General features: G+C 42.1%; 1 protein-coding gene across 1 annotated transcript in view; it reads left to right on the plus strand.

Annotated features, from left to right (window-relative positions):
- Positions 1–4,607: 4,607 nt before the first annotated feature.
- Positions 4,608–20,759, plus strand: part of CHN1 (chimerin 1) — a 100,198-nt gene continuing 84,046 nt past the window's right edge. Inside the window, exon 1 of the mRNA XM_054174292.1 lies at positions 4,608–4,826. Coding sequence (XP_054030267.1) covers positions 4,712–4,826 — 115 coding nt within the window. The 5' untranslated portion in view covers positions 4,608–4,711. The remainder of the gene's footprint in view (positions 4,827–20,759) is intronic.

Here is a 20,759-nt window from a genome sequence, read left to right on the forward strand (position 1 = left end):
CCTCCTGAGTACTAAACTTCTCTAAGTTGCTATGGGATATAGTGTGTTTTTTGTTGATGTGGATAGGATGCCAAATGTGAGCTTCTAATGTGGCAGTTGTGATTTAAAACAAATTATGGTGGATATGTTACACGTCTCACTTTTTTTTGACAATGATCATCAAATTTGACATGCAGGTTCCTCCCAGTAACTGTTACTGAGCTAGTCTGTACCTTGTAGAGAAAAGAAAATGCAAACAAAACCAAACAAAAAACTCCCATACAAACAAAAAACCCAACAAACACCCCAAAATCTACAGAGTAGCACAGATCCCAGTAAAACACTGTTTATGTCTGGTTTGTAAAGGTTGCTCGTAGCTGCTGCACTTGAGGTACAGATTCTTTCTCCCTCCATGCCTATACAGTGTTGGGTAATAATGTATTTAAGTAACTTATTGTGGCATTAATAATGAACTAGAACAGTGCCCAAATGGTAAGCTCAAATGCCAGTTCTCTCATTTAAGGGAGAATGATTATCCAAAATGCTTATAAAGTGCTATGACAATTCTGGGTTTGGTGACAGGCTTGATGCTATGTTCAAAAAGCTGTGATCTACACAAGTATTAACTAGAAAGTTTGGTAGTCAGCCTTCAAACTTTTTATTGATGACTTTTAGGTTGGATAGAAAAATTGAATTTATCTTACTGAACAAGTGGTCGAAATCTGCCTTGCTCTTTCAAGGAGTAAATGTTCCATTGAAAACAGCATGAACTCTGAATCTCCTCAGTAAGGCAGCCCTTGACCACCTCCCTGACTGCCCCACAACATCCCAGCGATTACACATTAGAAGCTAAATTACATTCTGCAAGCAATGAGGCTTCTATGGTGCTGGTTTTTTTATGCTGTCAAAGGGGTCTGTTGCAGGAAGACACTAACTATGATAACATGCTACTTCTATTCATCAGGTAACATCTCGCTATACCTTCACTTTTACCGCTTTCCATTAATACAAGACAGATTAAATTTATGTGTTTTTTTTTTCCCCCTCACACAACATAATATTTACCAGCTGAGAGCCTTCCTTTACAGTTGTGTATAAATCTTTAATTATGCCAGTGTTTACTTTTAAAATCTCATTTATCACTATATGATTAGTGAATTAGTTAAGGTTTGAAGAATAACTATCTGGTAATTAGAAGCAATTTTGTACCAAACCCTCAGACTAGGTGATGGATCAAAGAAAGGCCACCGTGGAAAACTGCTTAACATCAAGAATGAGGGGCAAAAGAAAGGATGACAAAATGAAAAATACTTAAGCACTGGAAACCAACTCCAAATCTCAGTAATAGAATTTTATGTGAAGAATACATACATAGAATAAACCAGGTTGGAAGAGACCTTCAAGATCATCACGTCCAACCCATCAACCAATCCAGCCCACCTAAACAACTAACCTATGGCACCAAGCACCCCATCAAGACTCCTCCTGAAAACCTCCAATGAGGGCGACTCCACCACCTCCCCTTGCACCTTCTCAGGCTGCGCCAGGGGAGGTGTAGGTTGGATGTTAGATAAAAATTCTACACAGAGAGAGTGATTGCCCATTGGAATGGGCTGCCGGGGGAGGTGGTGGAGTCACCCTCATTGGAGGTTTTCAGGAGGAGACTTAAGCCATAGAAACTGACTAGGGTATTCAAAGAGCCTTGAGGCTTGGGAGACCAGGGTGGGGGGAGAAAATGACAACAACCAGACCAGAAAACAGCAGGTTATGTATATATTTCTCTTCCAGAGACTTTGTTCTTGAGGCACACTTTGTAAAAATACCCCCCCAAATATTCCTACCAAGTGACAAGAATGTGATGCTAACAAACCCATTTTGAAAAGGAGGGCTTTTCAACAGCTGGAGATCCAGGGGAATAAGAAACCAAGCTCATCCTTGCTGCCATTTCAATCAAGGTCATACAAAATTGGCTTCTCTTTTTCTTCTCTCCCCTGCAAAAGATCAAATGTGTGAGCTGGGGGTCTCCCCGAAGGAACAGCCTCTCTGGACAAGCAGGGTCAGGCCTGGGCTTTGTGCAAGCTGCTCCAGAGCATCCAGCTTTCCTTCCCTCAACCCAGTGGAAGGTAACAAAGACTTAGTGCTGAGTGAGCTCCAGCTCTCTTCTAACGAAATTCCCAGAGTTGTAGTTAAATAATTGTTATTGTTGGTATACTAAGATCTGCTGCCTTGATAAGGCATTATATAATTTTAAGATAATGTTGTTGTTAAACAGAAATTACCAGGAGGACTTCAGGTCCATTCAAAAATCAGGGTGTGGAGGAAGGGACCTTCACCTACTGAACTTAAGGCTGATTTTATCTGATTTGTATCTTTGGTTTCTTCCTGTGGTGTCAAGGCTATCAGCCTTTCTAAAAGCCAGAGCTGCCAACGGGTGAGATGGCACATACCATGCACAACCACCCTCCTTGCTATCTTCAGCACCTTTCTTGTGTTAACACCTGCAAAGGTCAGTTGAGAGTTCCAAGTATGAGCTTGCCCATGAAGTCTTTCCTGAAGCTGCTGCTGTTTGCTGCAGACTGCTGGAGCCTGCACCAAAACATCCTCCCAAATGAAGCAAATAATCTAATCAGAAATGATTGAGCTCAGTTTGTTTTGAAAACCCAGATCAGTTGCAGAACTCTTTCTGGCGCTGTAAAATATGACTTCAGTAACTAACTGGCATTAATAGTGAAGGTATTATTAGACAACTGAAATGGCTAATCAAATTACTCAGACTGATCTTAACAACCCTAGTAGTGATAATGATTGTTATGAAAATTAGTGTTAGTCTCTCTGGCCAGGAGAGCATTTCTAATGTAAACATGCAGTTCAGTAAATAGCAATAAAGATTTTGGAGTAGTGGAAGAGTAAAAGCTGGCTATTTCCAAACCACTTTTCATCTACTTTTTACTTTCTTTTAGCCCTGCAACTAAAAACATTAATTCTCAGTACTCCAGTTACTTGATAAACTCTTGCACTTTATTCATGCAAAATGAGAATGTTTTATGAAATCAGGTACATTGTGATAGAATTCACTTAGGAAGGAAAAAAAATAAGAGGAAATGATCACTCTGGGATAAGATGCTTTTTTTTTAACTTTACACAATGAGCAAAATATATCAGCATAGAACCCTATGTTTTGATGTATTTGACAGGCATAACAAAACCTTGTGTTTTTCTTGTTGCATAAGACCAGATTTAAAGATACTGATGACTTCCCCACACAAAATTTCTTTTCTCTACAGGAAGACTCAGTAGAATTCAGTGTGAATGCCCAGACTTCATAGAACACCCCCTTTTCAGACAGACCTTTATGTTCTTAGCTGCTTTGTTGAAAGAAATTATATTTTATGTACTTCACCCTGAGCTGCTCACATACCTGGCACCATTAATTGCAGCAGCTGTAGATGCAGCCTACGTACTTGCCCTTCTTCCTTCAGCCTGCTCCATGGCAAGCCCCTTGTATTTGAACACACACTTCCCACTGCACATCGTTGCGGTAGCCACTACAGTGACCCCAGGGAAGGTGGGACAGGCTGCAAAAACGTGCTTGACTTGGCTGATGTCTCCAAAGCCTCTGTTGAATGTTGCAGATTAGCACATCTATAAAGGATTACATTTGAGTAAACGATTTGCATCTCCGTGCTCGGGCTGGATTTGAATTCCCGGCACACACAGTTCCTATCTGAGAGGCACAGTAGTACCTGATGAGAAACTACTATATCATTAAACAAGGCAGGTCTGATTATCCTGCATATACCGGGCAAGATCTGCAGAGTACTAACTAACCTCAGCTTTAAATAGATGTTTTCACGTTCAACATGCAGACTGTATAACCGAGTTACACGGGCCACAATGCCGTCTTTGATTAAGTACTTTCAGTGCTGAAATGTACAGTCCTGGACAGCGAAAAATTACAGCAGCCGGCGTGACTGAAATTTCTCGCACCAAAACACTTTGAGGTAAATTCCAGAGTTTTGCTCTTTTTCATGCTTGCAGTCATTTGAGTGCAAATTTTCACCTCTCTTTGAAAACAAAAAGCCATGTTTCTCACAAGGCCGTTAGCCCTTCTCCTGCGGGAAGTATGCGCAGCGCTACCGAGGCTGAAGAAGCGCAGGGCGACGCTTGTTGAACGCAGCCCGGTGCCCCGAGACTGATTTCCCACAGAGAAATCTTCTCAGCGGAAAGCAGTCGTTCGAGACGGCTCCAGAGAGTGCCCGAGGGACAAGCCGCGCACTGCCGGTGCCACGTACATGTGAGATGGGACCAAAGCCTCCACCCTCTTCGCGGCCAGGATACGCCACCCGACCACCCCACACGAGGGGACGGCTCTTTCCTTTGTGCCCCGGCGGGCGGCGGGCCGGCCGTGTTGCCATGGGAACCGTCCCGCCGGCTGCGGCGGGAGGAAGGCGGGTCGTGTGGCGGCGCAAGATGGCTCCCCGAGGCGGCGGGCCGCAGCGTGAGCGCGGGAGGGGGTGGGGGGCGGGAGCGGGGAGTTCCCCGCCGCTGCCGCGCATCTCCGACGGTCGTGACCCCTCCCTAACTCCCTAGGGCCCTGCTGTCCCCTGCGCCGCGGGCTGTGGCCGCTCCGCTCCGCCCCGCCCCGCAGCAGCAAGTAGCAGCGGGCGCTGGTGCCGCGGGGCGCCCTGACAGCCCCGCGTCCAACTTGTGTTGCAGGCGCGCCCCGCCGCTGATGCGAGAGCTGCCGCGCCAATGCCAGCGCCGCGCAGCCCAGCCAGACCCCGCCGCCCAGCCAGCCCCCGCCGCCCTCCGGGCCCGCCCCGCCGCGATGGCTCTGACCTTGTTCGGTGAGTACCCGCCGGCGCGGAGCTGCCGTCCCTCATTGTCTGCCGCGCGGCAGCGGCTGGGCGTGGGCGCGAGCGCCGGCTTGAAGAGCTGCCGCAGGCCGAGGCCCGCCGCACCGCCCCGCGCCTGGGGGTGGCAGTGGAGAATAGTGTGCCCCGGAGGCAGCCTCTGGTGCCGGCCGCTGCGTGGGCTCGGGCTGCGAGGCGTGATAGACAAATAAAAGTTGTGGTGCCTCAGCAAGCCCGACGGTCGCTGAGGAGGTGCATGGCGAAGCCTCGGGCTGACTACCGTGGGACCCCGCTCTCCTAGGAGGGTCGCGGTACGGGGCTTAGTTGCCTATAACGATCAGATGCATTTCGGTTATTGTGTTTAAGAGCTCTGCTTCAAGAAAGGACGCTTTGAGTGGCTTATGAGTGTCGCTGTGGTTGGCTTCCCAACCTGAGACAGTGTAGCGGGAACCTGCCTGTGAAAACTGTGCTTCTAACTGTTGAACGTGTGGGCTCTCATGAGTGAGGTTATTAAGCGTGGTAACGCTTAATATATTTAGTTTTACAGTGGAGGGAGAAAAAAGGAGCCACAAACAGCTTCTAGAAACACTGGGTGAATGCAACAATGCAAAGGGAAGCAGAAATTAATATAACGAGCATCTGTACGAGAATTTGCGATAGTCGGGGCACTCTTTCTTGTGAGGAGCTCATGCACCAGGAGCGGTTTCTAGTGAATAGTTTAAGTGATGATATGAAGTCTGAAATGTTTAGACTGTGGATTTTACTTCCTGTGTAAACAAACGTTCTGATTCTTGGGCTGGTGCAATTTCTTAACCCATTGAAACATTTTTTTTTTTTTTTTCTTAAAATTTGACACCTGCTATGTTATTGTGGCACATTAAGCCCTGCCTAAAAATAAGTTTAGCGTGTGTTGCAAGATAGCTCTTCATAGATAAAAATCTATGCACTGCTTGGTTAAGTTACAGAGCTGTTACTTCTATTTCCTGCCTGAGTTTTTCAGGATATGAAAGGTGGTAAATCATAGTTTCCAATGGAGTAAATTGTCATTATAGGCCTGATCTCATTATGAGTTCACATGAGCCAGCAGTCTTCTGGAGGAGTTGGTGCAGGTATGGGGGTGACCCTGCACATTCTCAGTTGCATCAAGCTCCTTAACTGATAAGTAAACATAACACTGCACTCAAATGACAGATTTGTTTTAGTAAAATAGCTTACTGTGGGTGTTACATTGTGTCATTGTAACTTCCGATGGTTGAGAAAAGGTCCAGGCTGTTATCTACAGGCACTCCAGGTAAATATTATAGTTATCCTTAACCAACCAACCAAACAAAAAAGTTAAAAAAAAAAAAAAAGGTAGGCTTTTGAAAATTAGCACTTTTCCCATGGTGAGTAGTTAATATGGTGTTGCAATCTTTGGCTCAAAAAATTAAGAATAATGTTTATTTTTAAACCAAGTGCTGTTCCCAAGTCAAGTAGCTGGTGTATTAAGGTTACATGATTCTTTTCCAATTCATGTGTATTTTATCTACTTAATGTACATCCCATTAATGTACATTTACATTACTAAGTAAATTAGTAAGTAAATAAGTAAGTAAATGATTTTTGTGTGCTATTGCATCTCTTAAACTACATCAATATCTGTAAAAGGGAATGAGCAAGGAGAAGGTAGAGTGGAGTACCCTGCTGTGTATATATGTTAAACTATGTCTTGTCATGGGTAAAACCTCAAGATTTTGCCCTTTAAGAAAACACAAAGTGACAATAAAACAATGCAACAAATAAGTCTAATGTGCATCAACAAATTAATGTGGTGCCTTTCGTAAACGTAAAAGCTTTAGAGTAAATCTTGAACTACGGATGTAAGAGCGGGAGAGGGAGCTATATAAATGCAAAAAATGCACATTATGTTTGCAGATGAGGGGTGATTAACTTATGGTTGAGGTGGCATATCTTAGTGTGTCACTGTGTGTCCTCCTGTCTGTAACAAAGATGGACCACAGTGTATTTGCTTTGAACCTCAAGAGCAGAATTCAGTCTTTATCTTGAATTTTGGCTGCCTGCGAGTAGTTGTATTTTCAGTTGCTGCACCAGAGCTGACCCATACTAACTCATTGAAAAGATAACTCAGAAAAGAGTGTCTTTCGACTTGTTTCAGTGTAACCCTCTACCAAAAAAACGTCAGCAAGTCTGGGGAAAGGCAGAATAACTGTGCCGAAATGAATGTATCTGTTTTGGTGTATTAAGCAGCCATAATTGTACTATTCTTAATTCACACTTATCCTTTACCTGTAAAACTGTCCTGAGAAAATGGGTCCTGAGGGATTTGTTTGCTTTGATTCTGCTACTTCACATAAATTCTAGGCTAAACATGGTGTGTTTCTTTTTTTCTAACCCGTAATGGTATATCACAATGAACAGAATTTAACGTATTCTGGGGCTGTTTCTAATAGGATGTGCTATAAAGCATGTAAAACTTGAGATAAATTGCCATGTCAGCTCAGGGGAGAATGAAGAAGACTGAAGCAGTCTGAGATGGAAGATCTTGGAAGTGGTTGGCTGAGAAAGGAGCTCTGTTATCTCTCAACCGTGTTGGCTGCTTCAGGCAAGAATGTCATCTCAACAGGTTTATAGCTGCATAAAGTTGCAGTGGCAGAGATGGCTATTATCACCACAGGTGATCGCCCATATGCAAAGCAGCTTTTCATGGTAGCAGTAGAAGTAGGGTTTCACCGGTCCCTTGAGTTTGTGTCCTAGTGGAGATTTGATCTAACAGAGGAAAGCTGATTCTGTCCTAGGACTGTATCAGTGGAAGACTGGAAGACAGTCAAGATATCTGGAAGAGTGGAAACAGCCTGATCCTGTTGTTTGTTGCAAATAATAGATGCAGTGAGTTTGATACCCATATTTGTGAATTGCCTGCCAGGAGTTGGCAGGGATTTTTAAACTGTCTTTTCCCACAAAACAGTGCAGACGTTCACACCCCATGTCTGTAAATGTCTGGAACTTGAGCAGATGTCTAATTCTAGTGTTTTTCATCCTACAGCAGATTCATAGTCTCTTACAAAAGATTGTGGTGATTACAGGTGTGGCATTCTTTTTCTCTCTGGCCATTTCTTCCTGCGTTCTGAGAAGTGGCATGTAAGCTGGTGCTCTTCTCTGCTATTTTGACAGAAAGTTCAGTGGCTTCGTGCCCAGCCTTTATGAAGCTGGGCTGAAACCACTTGCCTGGTTTAGCAGGGAAGCAGATAAAGGATACCCACCAGTTCTGCTCTGCTGAATCCCAGTGAGGGGTAGGAGCTTCATAGAGACAGGAAGCACAGTAAGCGATGTTTCTATGGCTAGACTTCCTAGAGCACGTCTGTTAATATCTTGAGCTGTGAGATCTCACAGTAACATGGCTGAGGTGTGTGCTGTCATTCCACTTGAATGACTCAAGTATGGGAAAGATAACAAAACAGTGTAGAGGAAAAAGGAGGGGAAGTGTTAAGCTATCCCATTGCTACTGTTGTTTGCTTCTCTGAATGTCCTGAGAAGTATTTTAAGAAAGTTAGCATTGTCCTTTGAAAGAAAGAGTTTTTTGTTTAATTTTGGTGCTTAGGAGCTGTCCTTATGTTTTGTGAATTCCCTTTCTGTTCATTTGTTTGCTCATCAACCTCTTTGTGTGAACAAAGGAAGACATTTCAAAACGGCCAGGAGAAATCTTCATGGACATATTTGTTATTAGTTATTCATGCCTTCTTGCTCAGAGCCTGCCAGTGGATGAAAACTCACTCTCCTGAATATTGGTGGTTAAGAAATGAGAAGGGAAGCAATTCTCTTTTAATCTTTGAAGTGCTTGCACTCTGAGTGGCTGCAGATGAATGGGATTTGAGACAGAGCTGTAGCCAGGATGACAGATATGGCTATTTAAGGAGATGATGAACAAGGGCAGTTTTTAGAGAAATTTATAGGGAATATATCAGATGAAACGAAACAAGCAATGTATTGTGACAGTCAGGAAGGGTAGGGACAAAGAAACCAATTATCCCTCCATTTCAGGTGTCCATGCATTGCTGAAGGAGCATGCAAATATTAATTTGCCAACTTAACAGAATCCCTTTCCACAGCTGTGAGCTCTGGTGTTATAATGCACAGAAGTAATTTTCTATTAATCTATCTACCACTGTGGGGATGAGGCCAACTTTATGAAATTAGTTCTTCCGTACTTGAAATGCTAATTAACAGATTACTATTTTAAGTCCTATGCATCTGTGATTACTGTTCTCTATGCAAGTCATACTTACTGTCTTGCAGCTGCTTCAAAAAGTAGGGTGTGCTTATGGTGGCAGTACAAGCATATTTTCTACTGAGACAATCCTAAAGATATTGTAGAGAAATTAAATCAATTGATCCCTAAATGTTTTGCTTGCTTAGGGAAGGCTTTTAAATTTTATAGTACTTGATTAGCTTAGTCACAGGAACATAGGAAATAAATGTTATTCTAAAACAATGCTCACAACAGATCATGCCTGCAGTCTCCCTGCAAGACAGGAAATACTACAAAAATTGACCTGCTTATTTCTTGTCTTATGTGCAGAGCCTTCTGAGAACAGAAGGTACACAGATCACCTACAATTCAAGTTGTTCTCCGTATTTTTATGCATAGCCCTGAACTGCGCTTAAGAATTGTGGCCAGTTGAGATGGTAAAAGTTTACTGGCAGAGCCCCTTAGCTAAAGGGCCAGTCTGTGCCAGAAAAGCATTCTTTGAATCTGTTCCTTAATTGAAGTAGGTAATAGAATTTGGTCATGGAATTGGGACATTTACAGTGGGGTTTATGTCACTGGAGGAAACAGACATGTAGAGTGCTATAGGAATTGTACCTGTCACTGATGATTTGAGGCAAAAAAACAAGGCAAACCAACCAACCAAAACTCGCACCCACCCACACAAAAACAACTCAGACAAAAACCCACCCCACCAAAACCCCCACAAACAAACAAAATCCCCCCCCAAAACATTAAAAGATCCTCACTACTTCTCTTATGTCTTGGAGAGGTTTGTAAAGTGAATACATACTCCCCATTGCACTGCATAGACTAGATAATTTTTACTAGTAAAGCACTGGGTTCAAAGGGATCTTTTAAAGTCAGTTACCATAGGCACTCTTGCAGCATTTATCCTTTGCTTAAAATGCTGGGGCTTCATTCAGTGTCAACTGACTCAGGCTAATGATAACGGAGATTTAAGCAATTCAGCATCTAGTCACAACAGAGACTTCAAATAGTTTAATTAGACAAAGAAAATTGGGCATATTGGTACAATGTTTGAAAGTCTTGGTTTTGAACAAAATTTTACAATGAAGATGATTTAAAAAAAAAATAAACAGGAACCATGTTAGAGATCAATTCAATCTTTCTCTCCCAGCTATGTGAAAAGGAGTTGGAAGTGCCCAAGTGCTGAGAATCATGATTATTTTCTCCTACGTGCTGTACTAACCTTACCTAATTTATAGAACCTAATGAATCCAATAAGGAGAGCAACTTTGAAAAGGTTTTACTGGCAATGTAATCTCAAACAAAAAAAAATCGAAAAGGAAACCTACTTAGGAACTGGGAAAAGAAGATGGATCTATTAACTAGCAATTTGGAATCAAATATCAGAGAAGTGACACTAACACTTATAAAAGAGGATGAAGAATTTTCATTCATGGCTTCTCAGCTTAGCACTTTGAAGTATGTCTCAGGCAGAGGCTGGTAAAAAATTGAGTTTTCTGTTAATTGTGAATATTGTATAAGAATCTTGAGAAATCAGGTTTGAGGATTGTTGCTGAAGCTGGAAAGGGCAGACCCAATTGTGTGCACAAGTAAAGAATGAAGATGAAGCCTTTGAATTCTCCCCAAAGAGATTCTTGTGATATCAGCTGAGGTAGACCATTGAACAAACATATCCCTTTCCTTCTTGGCATCACGTCACCCACTAGGAAGTGGAGACAGTCTGCATAGTGCAGAATCTCATCTGATGATGTTGAAGGGAAATGCTGTCTGGATCTGAGGATCCAGGAGGAGTTACCAAGCTTTGTTGATACACGCAGCACAGCAGCCAAGGACTGAGGTTTCAGGTGTAAGTCAGTGTTAACATCTATTTGACTTGGACTCAACTGCCTTATTTGGTTTGGGGACTTTATACTCATACTATCTCTCTCAAAGAGCTCTTAGCTGTCTTTAAAGATGTAGTAAAAGATTTCCATGTGACAGAAAGCATATCTCAGTGGCAAGAAAAGACTGTTTACATGTAATTGCAGTACCATGGTTACAACAAATACTACTGTGCTTGGCAAACTGAATACTAGCTTTCTGGAAGACTGTGTGATTTGTGCCAAATAAAAGCACGTTAATCAGGATCCTCTTGGCGTGCGGGCATGGGTGACTGCTGTAGAAGTGTGTTGTTAGATGATTCTTTCTCATTCTGAATTTGAGGATTTGCTTCTGCATCTCAGGCTATTTAGCTGCTCCATCTTGTGGACAGAGATTGTACAGTTCTGCAGGAATGTGCCTTCAGATGAAACAACAGAACCAAAACCTTGCCCAAGGGCAGTTTTGTAGTTATCAAAAGAATATTAGATGCTTCCTGCTCCCTTGTAAAATTATAAACTAGCTTGGTTGTCATTTCAGTGGGGTGGGTTGTACCTGCCTTGTACATCTTCATAAATGATGGCAGAAGATCAATAACCTTTCAAATTTTGCCATTTTGAGTCTACCTTGAAAAAAGAAAAAGTGTAATTGAAAGCCAGTGAAGTATTTAATATTCTAAAATATTTAACAGTGCTACTAGAACTTTGTAATTGAGTGGCATTCAGGCCCTGAGCACCCTCACTGGAGAGACCCAAGAAGATGCTGGGAAGCGTGCCTGCCATTTTTCATGCTGTTTCTTGAGGATTAATGTTAGAGTAGTGGATCAATGTCCTGATGACAGTCAGGGGGAGGAGGGAATCTTGGAGTATTCTCTATGTGTGCAAACCAGTTCACTTCTGACATTTCCAGCACTAAAATATTCGTTCTTTCTGTTTGAATGAAAGAGGTGACATTTCTGAGGTGATTTCATAGTTTTTTGAAAACTTGCCTGTAAAATCTTATTTATTCCTGTGGAGGCCTGATTTCCATTATGCATTGGTCCCCAGGTATAGTTTTGTCTTTTTCTAGCAGTTCTGTGGTAACTATTGTGGAGAAACTTGAAGCTGCTGTGGCAGTCAGGGCTGGTTAGAGTTTCTGGTTAAATTATGTTTAATGCTGATAGGATGTCATAATGTGGTCTGACTTTTCACATGACCAAATCTTAGTCCCAGGGAGAATGTGTTAGGAAACCTGCATTCTCTGGTTGTGGACCACTGTCAAAGTTGGGAGATAAATCTTGCTGCTCAGAGTGATCAGGTAACTGTGTTTTGGTTTCAGTCATCTCTGTGAGGAAGCCCACAATCACATTCGTCTTTGCTGCAGGTGGTAGAATCTAGGTCTGCTTAATACATCACATGGTTGTAGATGCATGTTCATGGTTCTGATGGAAGGTGGTCGTTCTGCACTCCTGCTCCCCACCCCTGTCTCCTTCCTGCCTGTAGGTAACTTTGCCTTTCAGGAAGCTCAAATAAAAACATCATTTCTTACCCTGACTAGGAACTGAATGTCCTGAAGCAGCTTGCTTGTGGGAAATTCCCACTCTAAAACTAAAGGTAAAACACCGTTTCCTAAACACTGGAATTGTTTTGTTGCCCACTGCACAGTAGTGTGCTATTATAGCTAGCAGCACAACAACTGCAACCCTTTATACTATGTAAAAAACAAGGTACATCATGTAGCAGTCTTTTACAGCAATAGAAAATCAGGTATGGAATTACTTTTTATGCATAGTAAGTGGGGGACTGTGAAAAATGGAGTAATAGTATAGTTCTGACAAAAGAACCCTGTGTTTCGGTGCACCTAACCATTCCTTTCTCTCATATTGTCAGGGTCCAAGGCAGCCCATGCTGAATTAGTACCTGATAAATATACATGTCAGAACAGACTATGAAAGTTACTGGTAATTATTTGGCAGGGTCAGTCTTCCATACTTTTTCGTCTGTACCTTATGGTTTCCTTAGGAATTTGAACACAATGTGTCAGTGCAATACTGGGTCATTTTTCATTTAAAAACAAAAACCCCAACCAACCTAAAAAATAAACAAGCCAACCAACAAACAAAACGAAACCCACAAAACCCCACAAAAGTTAAAAACAGGATATAGCTTTTCCTCACCTTTGCCTTAGTGGCTGGACATGCACACATGAATATATCCTTCCAACAAAGGAAACGTGATTTTTTGGACACAGCAATTTTACTGATTTCCTTTTCAGGTTTTTCAAAGAGTATATGTATAAATAGGATTTGAAAGTGTTGAAAAAAAATCTTTGCTGGTTTCACACAAGAGAAGCATTTCAAAATAAAATAGTGATTCTTCTTCCAGGTGAGAAAACATTCAGAAACTTTCTGTTGCATATTACTTCAATGCCAAAAATTACTGATAAGGAGATTATGGCAGGTACTTTTTTATTGAGAAATAACATTTGTAGTATAACAAGCTAAATATTTGCAAGTATGTTAACCAAAAAAACCCCCAAACCACCAAAACAACCAACCAACAAAAACCAAACACCAAAGCACACAAAAAACCCCAAACAAACAAACAAAAAAAAACCAAATAAGAGGAGAGGAAACTTACCATGGCATTTCCAGTGTGAACTCATGTGCCTATAGCTGTGCTGTTGTTCTTTTGTTCTATTGTGTTCTGTTGTTCTATTGCTGTCTGCCCACTTCCAAGCTGTGTCAAAGCAACTTGTGGTCACTGCCCCCTCCCAACACCCTGACTGTCCCTTTTCTGTAACTTGGTGGAACACCTCTTACTCCTTAGTTTTGATTGAGACTGTGCTGTATAAGAAGATAACCCTCACCTTGATCTACCTGCAGATGCATCAGATCAAAGCAGGATAATCAGTTCAGCCTGACTTTCCCTTCTGCAGGCTCAGAATTTGCAGGAGGTGAAACAGTATTGCTGCTGCCTCGAATCATGGTGACCCCCAGGGCTGGGCAGAATATGCTACACTCTTGGGATGGTAACTCAGAGTGCTGCCTCCAAGCAGCCTCTGAAATGAGTAAGCTGTTTTGAGAGAGAGCTCACACTGGCTAATTCAGCTGCTAGGTTTGTTGACGTTTTTCTCACGCTCTGTAGAAAGGTGTGTGAAAAGCAGGAAGATCTTTTTTTGCTTGTTTGTTTTTCTTTTTAAATGCTGTGTTGATGGGGTAGCTCCGCTCTTAGTCACAACTCTTAAATGTAAAGACTGTCTTATTTGGAAGGCATCTTCCTTCTCTCATTGCTGTGAAAGACACAAGCAGGGCTTGCCATGTGTCAGAGTCGTGGTAGCATTTGCCCTTATTTCTGTAAGGAGATCCTGCATATCCTGATCTCTGACAATTGCTTGCATTCTGCCTTCTGGCAGTTCCCAGCTAGCTACATAAATAGACTAAGACCATTTTTAAAGTACAAACTGGATTTTTGATCTGTCACATCCTATAGCTCTCCATGTATCTGAATGTGTTTTCCTGCCAGTTGCCCATGATAGGATTCTTTTTATAAAGCCCAAGTGGAGATAAAGATGCAAAAGAGCTGTCACCCAAAGGGGTAACACTGGCTGGGGAATTATTGCATTAGTAAGACTTGAGAATGGAGATAGTGATCTTTGATCTCTAGGATGATCTCATCTACATGAGTCTCTTCTCTTGCCAGCAACTGTTCCTATATCCAGTTTAGACATCTCATTCTGTAGGACAAAGTCTGATTTTTCACTTGTGGACATTCCCATGGGATCTCAGTTCCCAAAATGATGCATCAATATTCCAGAAATACAGCCAGTAGTTGTTGAAAGCCTCCGGATTAACATGATGCCATGATAAAGTTAAATGTAATAGACCAAAGTTTCCATTAATTACGGACCACATTGCACAGCTGCTCCACAGACTGGACCTCACACCTGCTCTCTCTGCCTTTCTCTGGTTCCTGCCTAGTGCAGCAGATGAACCTGCCAAGGAGAGAGAGTGTTACAAAACTGATGGATTTAATGCTATAAGCAGGGAGACTCTGGTGGGTAAATGTATTTTGCCATAGTTCTTTCACTACATGGAACTGCCAGAGAGGAATGTGAAGTTTTCAACTTATCTACCAGGAGCAACCTGCTCTGTGCAACTGGAGGCCTCTTGAGTATTTTATATGAGACCGGGAGAGGTAAGAAATAACACTTGCAGCTTTTAGACTGGGAAAAGCTCACAGCCAAAGAAAAATGACTTTTAGAGTAAAATCTTAATTCCAGTTCAAGAAAAAGCAGCCCACCACATTGTATCTGTTTCCCTTTCTCTTGTCTCTGCCAGTAGTGTTTTGTAGGTATTTTATTCATGACAATATGAAAACCAGTCATGGTTCCAGGCAAGAGTACTTTACTTGGTAGTCTGTCCTCCTCCTTCCAGCCATGCGTGTTGATGTACTGCATCTGTTCTGGAAATGAGGACATAAATACAAGCTGTAGTTTTGTGTGAGCAATGGTGTGTGTTAATGCCAGTCTTTTAGAAAATGAAAAATCTGTTTGCAATAAGGATTGTTATAGGTTTGTTATAACTGATGGCCTAAGAATTTAAATGGGTCAAGTTTGGGAAAGGAGAGGCAACACCATCTATTAGACCATCTGACAGAGAGAGATGTGCTTTGGAACATGTGAGTCTGTCTTGAGGCCAGAAATCAAATCTGCTCTTAATTTTTCCCCATGTGACTCAGATTTTTGCCTGTCCTGCTAATGGGTGTTTTTATTGTGTTTTATTTTTCTTCTAGAAGGCTAGTGAATGCACAGCAGCTATCTTGGTCTACAATGCAAGGAAAGACAAGTTCTCAGCAGATTTTTACCAAGGGATAGGGAGTCAATCAGGGTCAATGTTGTGCTCTTTTGTTGGGGCTCCAGTTTTGGTAAAACCACAGTACACTATTTAAAAGTGGTTTTTAGAGCAGGAAAGTGAATGTACGTTCATTGTCTCAGTGCTGTGTTAAAAAAATTCAAAGCAACCAAGCAAATGGTGATAAAACATGCCTCCCCATTCAGCAAATTAGGGCATTATGCAGTAGATGGAAGGCTTGTATTTCAAAGGTGCCTGAAAGCTTGTCCTTTATTTAGGGACATTTCTGCTCAACCTTGACTGGACAGGCTTCTATTCATGGGAGGGGATTAATTTACAGCTAGAAGACAATTTTATACCATATAACATCTTTCTTTTTTATTATCAGGGTGACGGCTCAGAATATTTGTGTCATCAAGCTCCAGTCAATATTCCCTGTTGCATACGTTAGAGAAATCAAGACAAAAACGTACTGTTGTGAATGCCTTGAGGCTGTAGCTATATAACAGTTGGCACTGGGTTAAAGTTACGGTAAAACTGATGTGCCCTTGGTGGTGGTATTAATGTTTGGAAGAAGTAAAACAAGTGCTGGGAAATGAGCTTGGTCTCTGTGCAGGCTTTTTGAAAACGGGAGACAAAGAAGGATTTGTGAAACAAAAAAATAGGAAAGGAAATGTCAAGGGGTAAATGTTTTCTCCTGTATTATTCCTTGCCATGGTTGTAATAAGAGCAGTGTAAGAGCAATAACCTTGACAGGTATTTTTCCTGGCTTTCAAGCAAGCTTCACTGACCATGATCAAAACAGTGTCTCCAATGAAAAGCAGTCTAGATTTAAACCAGGAGAGTTTGACTTTAGTGTTCAAGCTTGTGTTGCCTGATGTTACTCTGGATTGCTCCAAGACTTTCTTCTACTGATACAGAAGATATTTGGACAAATTTTCTGTCAAATCTAAAAGATGCATGTCTTCCCATAAAGGCATGTCTCTGTCAGTTTTGAAATTGCAAAATTAGTTTGCAAATGACTTTTCAAATAACCCTTAGGGGAGGATGGGAAACTGCCTAACTCATTGATCCATCACTTTGAGGCTGCAGCCACCCACAGTCAGTTTTGCCACAATGAGATTAAACACAAACAAAAAAAAATCGACAGACTGTTTTTCTTTGAAACAGATAAATTCAAGAGGCATGCTTGTTTTCCAGCAACATTATCCAATTGGAAATTGTTTACTGAGTAAACCAGACATTTCAGGATACCCATGAGCCTGCAGAGCTATTATAGAGCTAGTGATGGAAATCAGAAGCTTATAGACAGCTGATAGCCTTACTGCTGTACCTAGAGCTAACCCCCAGAGTCATGTCAGGTAGGAGTTTCCATCATATCTGTCTTTTCTCAGGGAGCAAAGATGATGTTCCCAGAAATGCTGAAAATTGTCTGCAGCTTGTTGTCTGGAGGCTGAGATACAATGCTGGAAATAGTAAGCAACGTTGAAGTCTGTCTTTGAAAATGCCCACAAGGTGGCACTTGTCATCTTTTTACCTCTCAGGTCTAAATTTTTATGCTTGCAGCAAAAGTAAGAAACAATTTTTTAGGTTTTAAAACTTTTCATAAACTGTGCTTTCATGGGAGGGATATTTCCCACCCCTCCATTAAGGGGGTAGAATCAAGAGAACAAGAACAGCTGTGTTTTTCTTGTTATCATTGTACATGTGAAAGTTCTAACTTAAACCTTCTGTTGTTGTTGTAATATAGGATTTTTCAAATGTTTGTCATCACTCATGTATCAGATGTAGAAACCAGGATGGCAGTGGGATCTCCCTCAAGACTGATTATTCAGAGCATGTCGTTCTTTAAGTCCACTTTTACTGAGTTTGCTTTCTTGTCTCCCGCTTGGTCACATCAGAGAAATGGCAGTGGGCATTGTAGCTTTCTGGGACATTGTTCACACTAACTTTCTTTACTCACTTTTATTCCAGTAATATTTAGAAGCCTAATTGTTCTTGTTGAGAGTAGTATAAGCAAAAACGTGTCAGAAGGGCAGGGAAAAGTAAGTTTTGTCCCATTAAAGTATTCCTAGGGCATGGAGTGTGTGATGATGTGCCCACTCTGCAGCGTAAGGGTTGGTTTGGTTATCATTGCCTATATTCACTGGTTTGTATCTTTCCCTTAGACTGTATTCTTGTTCTCCTCCCAGGTGGGAATACCTTTTGAAAATGTGAAGAAAACACACTCAGCTGTTTTCTTGCTTAAATAACTCAAACACGGTTTAACTTTAAAAGTCCAAAGCTGACCATGTACATGGGATTTTATAGGTGTTAAGGAATATGGCCATCTGTGCCAAAGGTTATAGTGAAGGAGTAAAACTTTGCATGAGGACAATTGTCACTGGTCACTGTCCCCTCTGCTGACAGGCTTGGGCACATCCCTGTAGATGGATGGCTTTACTGGCAGAGTGACTTTCTTGTGTCTGGGAAAAACAGATGGGGGCAGTTGAGCAGGCTGCCTGTAACCTCTGTCTGCTACTGCTGTCCTCTGGCCGGAGGTGAACCATGTAAGATGGCTATAGCTCCTTTTTGGGCCTAGAGGCCACACGTCTGATCAGATTAGGCTGTAGTTTAGCACTTAACAGCTACCCTGCTCCAGCTCCCCACCGGAGTGGGTTCTGTCAGCAACACAGAGAGCTTGGAGCAGGGGGTCTATTGCCAGGAGGGCTAGCTGCCTGCACACAGCTGGGATGCGTGCTGAGCTCTTCCATCTGCCTGCACATTAAAATGGACGCCTATCTGGTGTCTTTTCTCTACCTGGAGAAGGAGGAGAAAACAAATCTTGGTTTATTTGGAAGTTTTTTGCACTGAAGCTCCTTAGAGTAATGCTGTCTGCCTACCTGAGGAAGAGCCTTGACATGCCTAAAAGTTTTCAAGGCTTTTTACTTAATTCAGAGGAAACTGTATGCCAAGGATAACATTAAAGTAGCGTCAGACTCAGTAGCAGTTGAGAAGTATCAGTCATCATTGCTGAGAGTTATATAGTATATTTGGGAATTGGGAGAAAACATGGTGCTCACTGCCTGGGTGTTTTCAGCCCTGCAGGGATCTTCCAATAAACAAAGGAAATGCTGTTATGCCGCAGTTGTGAAACCCTGCATGTTTTCCACATGGGCCCAGGCCATGTGTGCCATCAGATTCTCATCATTAATGTCTTTGTTTTTAGGGACTAACAGAGCAACATTTATTTTGGATTACCATTATTTTTTCAGTCACTTTTGAGCCCCAACATTTTGATTTTTATTTTTTGTAAAATAACAGTGCAATAGCTTTTATTTAAGGAAAAGGGAATATACCAAAAAGTATCCTGAAAGCTCTTAAAAAGCATGGTGCAAGCCCATGCAAGATATTTTCATCAGAAATACTTTGTTACCCATGTACTACAGAAAGGCAACACCAGAACAAAAGTGAGACCATGACTCCTTTTTCTTTTTCATATTCATGTGGAGGACCTGAATGCTGAAGAAGTTTGTTCCTACAGAAACATTTCATGCAAGGCAAGAAAGGTTGACCACAGCTTTCTCCTTTTTTCACTGGGCACCAGCTGAAATGAACCTCTGCAGCTGCTGGCAGTGGTGTTCATGGTACTCTGCTTGCCAGGGCGGATGGGTTGGTTTCTGTAGGTGTGACAGGCAGGTACCCGTGCATGGTGCTTGCTCCTTGCATCAAGACTTTACCTTCCACCCCATTACAGACCATCACTTAGCTTAGTGGCTGCTGGTAGCAGAGGTGGAAAGAAGTTTTGTGGAAAAGACCACGTATCACAAGGATCCACACCTTTCTCATTCAGGATTTTCAAAGGCCCTTTGGTGTATGCCCTTCCTTCTTCATGATACACACAACAGATAGGGATATTTTGGCTGTTCTCTGCACTCTCCCCCTGCTGCCCTCTTTCCAGGGGCTGCCTGCTATTGCCTTCATGTGCAGGGACTTCTGCAAAATGCTTCCAGTGCGGTTGGGTGCTGCCACAGCCAGCACTCAGCTCCTATTTACCCTGAAACTTGTTGTGGTAGCCCATCTGTTTTGCTCACGCTGCCTAGGGCTGTGGCTGTATTCATCCTTTAATTACCTTAATGCTGTTGGAGTTCTGTTTTGGTTGGAGTGCATAAAATCCCTAAACGCTAGAGCCTGCTTGGCTGCTGTTTAAAACGTTTTGTGATGGCTCAAGCTTAGTTTCTGAAATGCTGTTGGCGCCTGTACTCTAAAAAAGAGAGTTGAAATTGCGTTTTCTGTTCAACTGTGTGGGTTTTGTGGTTTGAGCATCTCACCAGCAAAGGAATTATGGCTTTATTTCTGTAAGTCAAGTCATTTTTATGTGCATATGGATTTTGGACATAGCAAAGGTGCTAATAAGGAAGGTTTTGAAGCTGAGGAGGAATTTTCTAGAAGTTGTTTTGCAGTCTGTTGTGTGGGTCAGCAAAAGGCCACAAATGTTTGCCATGAATCTCTCTAGGAGTTAAATTTTAATGCATGCTGCTGCCAAACAAAGCAAAATTGACATCTTAAAACGCATGGTAATGCTTAATGGTTAGTTCCTAGTCTGTAGCTTACAGAGGAACATTTCATATTTTCTTACTTCTTTTTATATTTATGACTTGCACTACCCTTTCATCCTACATCAGTTCAGAAAATGTGAAATTATATTTTCTTCTGATCACGTTGGTCCACATGGCTAAGAAGTGGCCTCGTCAACAGGATTCAGTACCTGAGGCATCACCTGTGTTCAGTAGAGATATTGCCAAATAAAAACAAAGTTTAGGGCAAAAGCTGCTGTGTCAGGACATAGCTGATTATTTCCTCCCGGACAACATTAAACTAATCTCCAGCATGATGTTACAGATCACTGTGCTGCAGGGAGTGACGTACAGTGGAAGACAAAATAAAACTGAATTCTCTGTGGGAAACCTCGCAGTAAGCCTTAAACTGCTTTATGGGGTTACCA

Source organism: Dryobates pubescens, chromosome 2 (genome assembly GCF_014839835.1).
Source record: "Dryobates pubescens isolate bDryPub1 chromosome 2, bDryPub1.pri, whole genome shotgun sequence".
NCBI classification, from domain to species: Eukaryota; Metazoa; Chordata; class Aves; order Piciformes; family Picidae; genus Dryobates; species Dryobates pubescens.